The sequence below is a fragment of the Anarrhichthys ocellatus genome, unplaced genomic scaffold (assembly GCF_004355925.1).
Source record: "Anarrhichthys ocellatus isolate YVR2014 unplaced genomic scaffold, GSC_Weel_1.0 scaffold45, whole genome shotgun sequence".
Lineage (NCBI taxonomy): Eukaryota > Metazoa > Chordata > Actinopteri > Perciformes > Anarhichadidae > Anarrhichthys > Anarrhichthys ocellatus.
Window position 1 is genome coordinate 1,623,694 of NW_022280075.1, and position 13,407 is coordinate 1,637,100.

Here is a 13,407-nt window from a genome sequence, read left to right on the forward strand (position 1 = left end):
GATTGAGTAATTTTTCATGCAAAAAAACAACACAATCTCCTCAGATGTGAAGATTTGGGGCTTTCCCTGTCTGTTGTGATTGTAAACTGAAGACGTTTTGGATTTATAGTTCAGACCTCACATTCTTCTTCTTTTTTGACATTATACAGACGTCGTTTTGTTTTTATTTTGCACCTGACAGCAGCTGATGTCTTTGTACAGCTATAGAAGTGAACCTGTCGGCACTAGGACCCCTCAACCTATGAGTTCCGGCGCTAGGACCCCTCGGACACCGTTATGGTCTCTTTGTCTCCACCAGTCAGAGCGCCTCCTCCTCCTCCTCTCTAGTCTCACTCCGTGTCTCTCTCCATCAGCAGCGGTCTGGATGCTTGCAGGGACAGAAACATGGCTGTGAATCTCGGCAAGAACAGACTGGAGCTGCTGACCGCCTACCAGGACGTCATCGACGAGACCTCGGACACCGACTGGTGAGTCCTGCGCCCCGGCACGGCCGTCTCCTCTCTCTCTCTCCATCTCTTCTTTCCTGTTTCAATGCGTTGCTGCTCTCTCGGCGTCCCTCGGGGTTTTCTTCTCCGGGTTTGGTGCACGCTGAGGATGCGCAGGGCACACAGTGCAGCATCATCATCATACCCGTAGTGGTGTAAACTATACAGGCCGGGCAGATTCCCCCACTGCTCCACGCGCTGTCAAGTCAGTTTGTATCTTTAGCTTTGCGTAATTACGCGCATTAAGCGGCTGCGAGCCGGAGGAAGCTCAGCGGTGAAAGTGAGAGTTTTGTATTTTTTTGGGGGGGTTCGTATAGATCAGGAAAGCAGCAGGTTTTTCGTGTCTGGACTGAACTGCACTGCAGAGTCGGGGCAATGTGCGCTGCTGCTGTGCAACACCGTGTGCGCATTGGACAAATAATTGTGCAAGCGGACCGCTTTGTTTCCCCTCAGTTTCTCCTCTCAGTCGGGACTAGGTTTACTCGCAGCCAGCTGGAAGCAATTTCAGGCTTTTATGCAACGCGATGCAGCAGCGGTGTGTTCGTGTGTGTGTGTGTGTGTGTGTGAGGCTTCAGCATGGGTAAACGGGCCTGGTCCAGAGATACTGATGAGCCCCTGCATCCCCAATCGAGGGGCGAGGCCGGGGGGGGGGGGGGGGGGGGGGGGGGGGGGGGGGGGGGGCTTCCATCATCACTCTTTGTGGCGTTTTCCTCACTTGGAAATAGTGCAAGAGGTGGCAAGCAAAAAGCATGCTGAAATATAGGACGTGGAAGTGAAATCACTGCGCTCAAACCGCATTGTATTCGGCTTTAAAGTTCTCATGAAGCAAGGTTTTTGAAAAGACCTACAAGTACTAGAAATGTGGAAATGCACAAGTGGGAATTTTCTTTGAATTCCAGACAAGGTCGGATAATAAACCCGCAAAAGAAAATTTTTCTCCCAAGTCTTCAAATATGGAAATCAAACTATTTTCAGTGGAAAGTTGTTTTTGATGAATTGTCTTTTATGCATGCATTGGTAGAAAAACACAAGATGCACTTTTAGAATTAGAGACATAAAAAACACAATGTGACCATATAAGGGCCAATAACTTACATACACACTGAAAGAACAAAATTAAAACATGGTTTAAAAGCAAAATTAAAACATTTGAATTAAAGTGATGCTAAAAGAAAAAAAGTAAGTCCATGACTTGTCCGTGAATGTAAGTCCAACACTATCTCTCTGTTAGCTCTGTTTTTGGTCTCCACCAACTCCTGAGGGAAATATCTGTTTCCTGTATTGATTTCCGCTCGTTACATGCATACGGCCTACGGTAATTAAAGTACTTAGTTAGGTTTATGAAAATAAGTGGACCCATTTTTTTGTAGGTATGGCTGAGTTGACTTGAGCTGCAGATTCAGCTGTTCATCTTTTAGGTTCCCCTTTCACATTGTGACTTGTTGTCATCTCTTTATTTTAAAAGGATGCAGTATGGTGTCATTGAATTCACAGCCCGCACACAATAGTCGCCACTAAGTTCCAAATCACTGCAGGTCGGGCAGCGTTTCAGCTCAGATTACAGATCCTGTTTTTGAGTTGTTGGGAGAAATGTGAACCTGTGCCATCTGTTGCCGGCCATTAGTCTAAATCAGGTCAGATTGACTTGAAAACGCACGCAGTGGTTCGGCTTTCAGTTTGTAGCCTCCGTGGTTTTGGGGGAGGTTTTGGTTCCACATTTTGTTCTTGGTTTGGACCAAGAACAAACTTCTGTTGCAACCCTGTAAATAAACAATTAATACAATATCCAATGCTTTGGGGATTCAAATGTATCAAATATTTGGGATGCACTCCCCTATAGTTGGAGATCGGGAGTGAAATAACATTGTGTATTCGGGGAATTGAACAAATACATTTGAAAGCTGCAACACCACATTTAGGGTCATTATAACAAATCAAGGCAGAATGGGAGGTTTATCATGCTGGATAGTGAAAGCTTTGGATACCAGCGCCAGTATATAAAATACTGTTAACAATACAAAACCCCTTTTTTTTGTGATGCCAACATTGGCTGTAACAAAATAGGACAATTGCTGTTGCAATTGACCAAATATATGATTTTAAATGAGGCAAAGTCTGATCAAAGAATAAGTAAACTTTACCACTTTTCACTCGGTACTCAAAAAGTATTGCGGTTGGATACCTGGCCCTCTGGAAACACTTCTGTATCACTCTCATGGCTTCATTTTGGGGTTGTTTATTGACTACAGTCAATCATGTGAGATGTTAGTCATACATCGACTGACAAAGTCTAATTTCTATCTCATCCTGAGATTGTGTCACAACAGTCTGGCACTGAGCTCTAAAAAAAGATGGAAATACGTCATTGTTAACTGCTTGTTAAGTTGTTGATCCAGACAGGAAATTATGCCCCCCCCCCCCCTTCACTCAGACTCTCCTTCCTTTAAGCTCTGGCATCACAATGTTTGCGTGTCACCCCGTCCTGTTAATGTGACTGACAGCTGCCAACAATCAACCCACAGGTTAATGTTTGTCCTCTCAACTGTTTGCTTGCTCTGTGGGATGATCTGGTGCAGCAGAGAGACGATGCGGAGGGCCGCAGGCCTGCCCCCGTTTTTCACACTTGATGAGATTTGAACAAAGGCAGAGACTTCCAAACGCCACTGACCCCAAACAACACGGGACACCCTCCACCCCCCTCTGTCCTAATAATGATACACCCATCTATCCATCGAAGATCCTTTTTAAAGCTAAGTAAGGGCAGTAGTAGTCTGGCTTCAGGGTCTCTGATTTGTTCAGCGCGCTAAATGGGTCTGGTGTTTGTGTGCACATTAACGAAAAAAACAATCAACCAATCGGAGCTTTTTAAGGTTGCATTGAGAACTATCTTCCTGCATAGCTTATAAAGAATAATGATGTTTATTAGGCAGCAACAAAAACTGTTTAATGCTCCGACCAGCTTCCATGTCACCTTTAAAATGGCCGTGGGATACTTTTCACTATTTTATAGACCAAACAATACAAGGAGAAAATAACCGAGAAGATTAAGTGAAACTTCAAGTAGACATCCGTTGCAGCAATAAACAAAATTTCATTTCTATCATCAGGCTACTGCAGTAGTTACTGAAATAATTGTAGCTTCAAAATGTTTGGATTTTGCTGATTGTTTTTCTCCGATTATTGTAAACCCAATCTTTCTGGGGTTTGGACCATTGGTTGGACAAAACAAGCACTTTGGTAAATTGAAATTACATTTATTTGCACTATTTTAATCGGCAGACTGTGATGAAAAGAATCTTAAGTTATTGGCCTGAACTGGATTTAAATTAAATTCCCCACAAATTGAGTGGTCTTTTAGTGTCCGGTGTACATTCCTTGATGCTTGTTTTTTTTTTTTTTTCTCTTCATCTTCGGCGTCCTCTTCATCTTCATTACCTGCTACGTCGTCTTTATCTTGTACAGGTTTGATTCGTGTCTCCGGCTCTTTTTGTGTCAGCAGTGGAATCAATCAGGAAGGTGTGTTTTTCTCTTTTTATTCCTGGAACACAAAGCTGTAGAGGTTTATTCATTAACTACATCCTCACATAATGTGTGTCCCTGTGAACGGGCCTTATCTCACAGCCTGCCATCCTGCAGCTCGTGTCTCAGCTCTCAGAGGAGAGCGATGCAGAGAAGGACTTTATTAAAACGATGCTAGTTCTCGGGGCTGGGAGAGAATCCCGTATGAGAATGTATCGCTTTTCAATCAAATCATATCGTGATGAAATCATATGTCTTGGTACACGATTACATCGTCTTGATGATAACAAGCATACTAACACAAATTTGTTACAAAATGTGATTGTTTTGCTCTAAAGTTCTTAATTAAATGAGAAAATACTCGTTACTTTTCACGTATTTAAATCTCGCAAGAGTGCACAAAACCCTGCCGTGAGTTGTTCTTCTACATCATTTGATCTAAACCACTAGCAGTGCAGCAGCCGGACTCTACGGATGGCAGTGTTGGTCGGTCTAACACTTTGGTCCAGACTGACATACCTCAACAGTTATGGGATGGATTATCATGACATTTTGTACAAACATTCCTTGTTCCTAGAGAAGTAATCATCACATTTGCATTGTCTACATTTTTAAGAGCATATCCGGCACTCAAGCTATATGCTCTCTGCAAGAGGAGCTTGTTTACCCTTTTTGACCTCATGTCATGTGGTGAACAATGTCCTGTGGCAGCAGGAAGCATTTGGACATCAACATTTGGTTGCATAGGGACTTCAAGTCAGGTGAAAAGGACTTACCTCAGCAGTCCTACAACTTTTATTTTAGGTTTTTAGCAAATTGATTTATTAATTGATTAACGGACGGCGATGTGCATATTCATATTCAATGTATGAAGGCGTGTTATTGCTAACCTGCTTTGAAATGCTGCTGTATTCAAAGGGAGAATATCAGCTTGGCGATCTAAGAGCTGTAACAAGAAGGGATCGACGTTTACAGCGTGTTCTCATTATTTCATCCAGCGCCTGAAGGACGAAGCAAAGACCGTCGGCTCTCTAACCACAAATGTCAGACTGTAGCAAAGGTGACGTTGTGAAAAAAGGGCAGTGAGTGATTCAGGGTTATCCAATATCAAACAGTCTGCAGACGTTCAGGAATGCTGATCGGCCCGAGGCTGCTGCCATATGACCCTTTGACCCCCTCCAGCTGTTTGGGGAGGCCATTACCTGACGAGTCACCTCTGGCAGCTTGACAAAAGAAGAAACTGGTGGTAAGAGGAGCCGAGCAGGAGGGTCGGCGGACTCTGAGTCATGTTTCATTAATTGCAGCTCTCAGACAGAGAACCGTCAGGTCTGACGCAGTTGTTCTTTTTATGAATTTTCTCTCGTTACTCACATTTTTCTACTTGGCTATTCATTTATACATGTTTTTTATTTACCGCTGAAAGGCTTTCTCTCCACACTGACGGCTGGGTTCAAGGTCGGTCATTCAATGCAGCACCAAGGAGGTCAAATGAACAACAAAACAGTGCTGGAAAAAAACAGCTACAGGCCACGCACCTTGGCACTCTGGGCTCGTGGTGTCCGTTGGTGGTGGATTTACTTAGACAGGTAACAAAGGAAAGGACAAACCTGAATAAATGAGTGTAGAAATCTTCCAAACAAGGGCTGACTGAATGGTTTGATGATAAAAGATAATGTGACTCATTTATCATCAAGCTATGGTCTTCATGGTCACCAGATCTCAACTGAAAACCTTTGGGGATAATTTAAGTGTCGAGGAGTACTGAAGCTGGAACAAAAGTAAGCGTATCTTTTGGCGTTCTCAATAAGTGCAATAGTACATTTGCTTAAGGACGTGATTTAATTTGCAGATGTTCTTTGATTAATGTCAGACTACATGGAAAATCAGAACGTGAACCTTAGCACGCACTGGGGCGATTTGAAGCGGTCGGGATGAGAGTCAGTACCTCCAAGTCTGAGGCCGTGGTTCTCTCATGGAAAACGGTGGATTGCGCCCTACGGATTGGAAGTGAGTCACTGCCTCAAGCGAGGGAGTTCAAGTACCTTAGGGTCTTGTTCACGAGTGAGGGTAAAATGGAGCGGGAGATGGACGGGCGTTGGGCGGGATGCGGGCGTTGTACCGGACCGCATTGTGAAGAGAAAACTGAGCCAGAAGGCAAAGCTCTCGATTTACAAGTCCATAGGTTCCCTCGCTCACCTACGGTCCCTTGCGTCTAAAGGGGCCAGCTGAGGTGGTTTGGGCTATCTGATCGGGATGCCTTCTGGGCGCCTCCCCCTAGAGGTTTTCTGGGCATTCCCAACTGGTAAGGGGCCCGGGGGTAGACCTATAACACGCTCGAGAGATCATACATCTCATCTTGCCTCGGAAAAACTCTTAGTCCCCCAGGAAGGGACGTCTGGAATAACCTGCTACGCCTGCTGCCCCGCCGGCGGATAAGTGGAAGATAATGGATGGATGAAAATTGGATGTCATTGGCCCAGATAGCGTATTTTATTCGACCAACAGTACAAAAGCGTACAAATATGATATTATTGTACCTTTTTATCAATGACAATGAAAAGCATCAAATTCTTACTTTTGAGAACTGGGACTTTGGGATATTTTTAATAAATTTACCATTGATTGACTAATTGATTAATCTGCAATTCGTAACAGCGCTAGTATCAAATGATGAGGAAACATGTGACCCAACTCCAGTCACATGATATTTTTCGTCTGTTTCGATTGTTTCGTCTGGCTGTTAGACTTGTTGGAGCCAGTGAGAGACGAACCATATTATTAATGGATCCTCAACGTTTTCCAATCGGCTTCATATTTCTTACGACCGATTCTTCTCAAGTCTGTCAGGAGGCAGACAGGAAGTATGTTCAGACGGCTCCAAATTTAACCTTTTGACTTCTTGTAGGTGTTGAGGACATCAGCCAGAAGCTTGCAACCTATTTAACTTCTCTTTTTCTTTCTGCTCTTAGCAGGTATTAAAGCCATATGAAGTATGTTTCCTGCTCTCTCTGCACCGCCTGCACTCTCCTCAGATTAATATAGAACAGGGTCAGTCGTACAACATGCAAAGCAGGCTCTTACCTTCATCACGGCTGCTTTGTCAAACACAGTTGGACGTCGTCTCCCTGGACAATTAATCTCCTGTCCATTTTACATTTATAGCTCCTGCATTTGCATGAGCAAACATACGTTCAGTCAGAAAATGGCTGCTCCATGGCCAGTTTTGGTTCTTTATTTTGTTCTGGAAAGATTCCGATTTTTGTTTAATGCTGTAATAAACCCTTTTTTTGAACTATTTCAACATGAAAATTACATAACTGAAATGATGACCCAGTTGTTTGACCTCATGAAAGGGACATTTGGGAAACAAATCCATGCTACATTTTTGACAGATAAGGCATTGAGGATATTCCTCGTTGTATTGATCGGTCGCTCTTCTTCCCTCCCCTTTCTCTGCCTCCTCTTCCTATCTTATTTTCTACCACTTTTAATCATTGACCAGTCTTTTCAAATCTATTTTTCTCTATTTACCTCGTCTCTTTGCCTCCGTCTTCTAGCAGTTAACATCTATATTCAGGGAGACGGTGGTTCAAATACATCTGTAGTTTTTTAATGCAGAGTTTGCTAACTGACATAACAAGTTCCCACGCTAGCATGTTCCCAGTTTGCTAGCCTGTTAGCCATTAGCACACCAGATACAGCCTCTCTCTTCCTCCTGTCCTCTTGTGCGGCTTACTTCTCTCCATCTTAACTCTCTCCATCACCTCCATCTTCTCTTCTTGCTGGCGACTCGCCACAGCTCCATAATGAGGTCGTAACCTCCAGTAAATGTCCCAGAGAAATGGGAGATTTCGGGTCGGACGGCGGGCGTGTCGGGCCGAGGTCAGCGTCAGGATGAGGAATGAGGAGGGTGACGTTACGCTGTAGTCCAGACGATGAAGCCAGCAAATCAAAACCAGACCTCACAGCAAATCAAGACCTCAGGCCTCACAGGGATACTTTTTAAAGGCTCATTCTGAAATTTTCCCCAGAAGACACTTTGTCATATGGAGGGAAAAGTCACTGAACGGACTCTGCCTTCCTAGTATTCTCAGCTTGCCACACTAAAAACAGCGGCCACTCCGAGCTGTAAATTGGCATTGATTTTGGGATAAATTGAAAAGATAACATATTTAAGATTGGTTCTTTTCACTGTAATATCGGCTAAATAAATCCTTATTTGCTCACTAAACACGCTCTTACCACTTACCACCTGACACAAACATGCTTGTGGCTAATCCAATCTGGTCCTGCAGAACAAACTGGTCCGGGTGCTCGGCCTCCTCCTGGATCTGCAGATTTATCAAAGGGTCCTCCTGCTGCTGTTTCCAGTACAGAGACAAACACTTAGCTGAGATGATGAATTCAGTGTCAGGATGACTCACCCCAGGTGGATTTGGTGGTAACTCCCTCCTGATGCAACGCATAATCGGTCTTTATTGTACAATATGGAGCTCCGTACAGATGCAGCTGCTGGGTGGTGCAGAAAACTGGACTGAAGATACATTTGTTTTTAATCCAGAGCTTGTTAACTTTTTTTTTTTAAACTGAGTCTCTCGTATCACTTTTACATCTGGGAGTAGGAGGGTCTCCACTCAGATTAAACTCTGCTCTGATTTAGGGGAATGCATTTGGATGTTTTCAAAGGGCTGTTTCTCAACTGAGATAAAGATAATATTCATTAAATAGTTTTGGTGAAACTTACGGTGAGTATCAGTACCTCCCTGCTGATTTGCTCTCCTCACTGACTACAAACTCTCTTATGATATTTTCCTCCCTTCTCATTGCATTACATTGATATGGTCTGTGTGTATTTATGAGGCCTTACAAACATGCATTTCTTCCACTTTAAACATTTGCAAAACTACATATTTGAAAACATTTTGTATGTCCATGTTTGCTGACTGGCAGTCTTCTTCCTTATCTTAGCTGGTTCATTGCTATAATGATACTCCACCAGCTGTCTGACATTCACTCCATAAAGCTGTGCATCTTGTGCTACAAATGATGATTAGTTTCATTAGCAATGAATCTATTGCTCTTTCTTTTAAATCATTCATCTAGAAAATCTAAAAAAACATTTTTTTTCCCAGAACTCAAAATGGTGTCTTTGAATTGTTTGTTTTACTCAAACAACAGTCCAAACCCAAAAGAGATTCAGTTTACAGAGATACGAAACAAAGAAATGTAGCATATCCTCTTAATGGATAATCTGGAATCTGTAAATGTGATTATCTTTAGCTTGATAAATTAATAATCTGTCATTAAAATGTTCGTTTTTGGTCACTGGACTGGACCAATTGGTTATTTCCGCGCTAACTGTGACTCCATCAGGAGGAGAGATGTTTCATATAAAGATGAGTGTCAGTGATAACAAACAGATTGCTCAATAAGGTTTTTCTTTTGGTGGAAAACAAAGGAAGATGTCACAAACTCTGGGGCTGAGGGAGTGAAGATACAACCCTTTTTTTAATGCATTTAACACAGGAGGTGAATGTCAGGAAAAATGTACAACACCCGGTTGAGCCAAAAGCCAGCTTTTGTTAAATGAACAGTCCACTTAAAGTGCACATGTAGTCAGGCCGAGTGTCAGGCTGTCAAAGGTTCTGAGTTCAAAAAGGGGAGCGTTGCAGTTTGCAGCCTCAAAGCTTTTTCTAAATTTTTCTTTTTTTTTTCCATCTCTGTGTGAGTGTGAATCATTTGCACTCTGCACTCTCAGTTTCATAGCAGGAGGGAGAAGAGGAGAAGAAGAAGAGGGAGATCAAATTGGCCAGAAAAGAGAAGTCAGTCAGCTGTTATTTTTAGCTTTGCTTTCACACATTTTACATTTACAACCAGAGTCACAGGACTCATCGCTTTATGCAGAAAGAGAACGCATTCAGAAATAATGACGTGATTTATCTATTTTATTTTGTGGACATGTTGATACTCTTTAAAGAACATACAGCAGGTATTCTACAGACCACATTTAGCACCTCTTTAAACAAGACTCCTCTACGTAATAATAACGTGAATGTTACTGAGACTAAGTAAAGGCTCAAATTAAACCTCCAATGCTGTCTGTGTGTGGAGTGTTTGAACTATTTCAATCAAGTATAACAAGCAGCATCCAACATTGTGAGGAGATCCTAATCTGAGACAGAAGCTTCAGTCAGCGGTGCTGTGGTTTAAGCCTCCCAAGGACAACGAGCTTATGAGTTCATGAGTTCCTTCTGATTCCTCTGTACGCGACAAGGAGCCAATATGGGGCTTGAAACGCACTTTTCCTCACTGTAATGAAATGTGTTTCGAGTCCACGGGAGGCAGAAACTACAAAGATGACTGTCAAATGATTTAAGTGTCACAAGAACTCGACAATCTTAATTTGATGTCCAATTAAATTTGATCCAAAGACATTTGAAATGTTTTCACGTCATTCCTTTGCGCGTGGGGACAGCAGGATGTCGTCGTCCGGAGGACTCTAATGAGCATGCTGTGTGGACCCAAATACATGTAGGAAGCCTTAAACAGGCTTTCAGCGTCCAGCGGGCAACTTTGATTGGAATGAATGTGACGCCATCTTGGAACACAGCTCAGCTCTTGTGATGGAGCTGTGCTGCAGTTACAAAACAGCTTAAAGAATATGTGTCTTGTACTGGAATAGTGGCAAATATACGTTTATTGTAATATACTGTCGGTGCACAAAGGTGCATTGATTTCTTGTGTGTATATAGTGCTGTATGTAATGTGGAAATGGGACACAGCTACAGACTTTTATTACATAGTTTATCACCCAAATGCACAAGTCCTGCATGCAAGACTTTACTGAAGTAATGGGATAAAGGTGCTCGCTGTGTGGCTTCATCTGTAATAATATACCATATTTTCTTTGTTGATAATATTTAGTATAAATAAGCTGAATAGCAAAAAATCCTGATTGCCGCAGTCTGGTCAAATGTCACTTTTCTTTGGAGTTCTCAGTGGAAAAATAAATCGGCGGAGTCTCATTTAGATGAACAGGCTGTTCAAGTTAATTGAGGCATCTGCCAAGTGTAGTACAAATACATGTTCATGTACACACAGTACACACTGCAGTCAAACATGATGCTAGTTAGACAGAAAAAAAATACTTTTACTGCAGAATGAATTCTCCCACGCTGAGTTTTAGCTGCGAGCTTGAAGAACACCCGATGCAGATACTGACTGTGCCGACCGACCAGCAAGCGTTTAGATAATTACCTGATCTAATGCCTGTTCAAACTCCCAAAACTCTTGTGCATTTATTACATTAAAGTGTTGCAGATGATTAAGCGATGTGATTCCGCAGTCGTTTCACTGGTTAGATAACAGATTTTAGTGTTCAGTGTTTTTAGAAGCACTGTCATTCAAAAAGTATCGTAGAGCCTTCGAACGATAAGCTTCTGATCCATCCACGGCCTCGACGGTCCACAGTGAGAAAAGAGAAAATTGATGGATGACTTTGCGAGGTGAAGGAAAGCTGTTTGTTTAAAGGATTCTGAAGCATTTGCCACTCTCTGATCGTAAGCCTTTGACGAGACTCAAGGCTGTCGGTGATTAAACTACTGAAACAAGCTGGAAAAGACTAAAGCTTGTGTGTGTGTGGGTGTGTGTGGGTGTGTGTGGGTGGGTGGGTGTGTGTGGGTGGGTGGGTGGGTGGTTGAATTCTTGGCTGTTCCTCTCTTTCAGTGTTCTCAGGTCGAAAAGCAAACGAGAGTGTTTGTAATGCCACATGTAGGCCGCTGTGTCCTCTGCTCTCTTAAGGACTGAATTTGGCTGCTCTATGTTCACATACACACCAACAATGCCATCATTATGGGATCAAAGCAGTACGACAGAGCCCATTAAAACACAAGTATTTAATGTATGCTCATCGGCGAACACAATCACAGTAAGCGTGTTTTAGCCTTGTAGACACTTTAATTCACACACGGCAGGCGGTGGAAGAAGTATACAGACCTTTTACTCAAGTAAAAGTATAATACCACAAAGTAAACAGCGGATATAGTACATTTAGTTTGGTTATTCTTGATGCTATAGTTGAGTGTAAAGACGGGAAACACCGGCAGAGAGTTCGTGGGGGTCACATATGTGAGCCGGTTGGGTATCGGCCGCTGACTGATCCACAGTGAACAGTTTCCTTATCAGTGTCGTTATAAAATTCAGTGTTAGATATTCATACATTATTCAATCATGGCGGGCCGCTGACTCAGCTTTTTAGTGCTCCAGTGAACCCTGGGTCAAGTTGCCTTTACAAAAAAGGTTTAAATTCTCTCCTTGTTCCTCCTGTAGACGGTTTAGAGGGCCAAGCCGTCCTCTACTCTCCACACCAGTTGATGGAAACGCGCCTAATTCGCATTTCTTTTTAATGCGACATATCAAAATTTCCCTTCATATCCTTTTAGCAGCTTTACAGTCCGGTGCCTTCCTTCATTGATCTATTTCCTCATGTTTCTAGTACATAGAAGTACCTGAAGCTAACCTCGTCCTATGTTGAAATACTGGTGGCAGTTTTGACTCTGGGAGACTTAATGCCACTTAGTCTGTTGTTTTATTGAATAAAAAGCCATCAGAGCTGAAGCCGCTGCTGCCAGTCGGCGCTCTGGCTGGATTCAGATTGGAATTCAATGTGGTTGAGTCTCTTTTTGCCTGTGCGCGGGCCTCTTTATCTGACCTCTGGACTGGAACGTAATGGCTTTTTAAACCAGTTAACCTCTGTACAAAGTGGACTTTAGGCCGTAACTGTATTTGGCGATGTTCACCTCTGCGGTATCTCCTGTTTGATGAGGATTCATCAATCTTAATCCCGCACCACAAAGTTTAAGCTAAACAGAAAATGTTATTTGTCATGAATACTTGTTGTTGAGAGCAGGCAGTCTCTGTCTCAGTACAGCGGCTTCCTCCACCTCCTCTTCATCACTCATCATTTCTACTTCCCCCTGTCATTCCCAGTATCATCTGTTGCCCCCCCGCACTTGGGATTTTTCTTTTTAAACTCTACCCTCCCTGTACTTTTTTTTTGTCCACACCCTTTCTTCATTTCTGCCTTTTCAGAGAGCTGACTGCTATCTGTATTTTTTGGAAACGTTTTTTTTTTGTTTTTTGTTACTCCCTCTCTGTCTCTATCCCTGTCAACGTATCCCATCATGTTGCTCTTTTCCGTTCAAACTGAACCTTCTGATGTTAAAGCAGTCGAGACTCACAGTTCATCCCCCGCTATCTCTTTGTAAACAATGGACGGAGGGACAGAGGTCAGTGTTTGTCCACTGTGGACCTCTGAGTCACTCTGACACTGCCTGGGACTGTGTGTGTGTGTGTGTGTGTGTGTGTGTGTGTGTGTGTGTGTGTGTGTGTGTGTGTGTGTGTG

The 13,407-nt window shown here is 42.9% G+C and overlaps 1 protein-coding gene across 5 annotated transcripts in view; it reads left to right on the top strand.

The window, feature by feature from the left end:
- Positions 1 to 319: 319 nt before the first annotated feature.
- The window catches only part of dbn1 (drebrin 1), an 83,385-nt gene continuing 70,297 nt past the window's right edge, over positions 320 to 13,407 (top strand). For all 5 annotated transcript variants that reach the window (XM_031869041.1, XM_031869044.1, XM_031869045.1 and 2 more), the window contains exon 1: positions 320 to 467. In XM_031869041.1, coding sequence (XP_031724901.1) covers positions 385 to 467 — 83 coding nt within the window. In that variant the 5' untranslated portion in view covers positions 320 to 384. The remainder of the gene's footprint in view (positions 468 to 13,407) is intronic.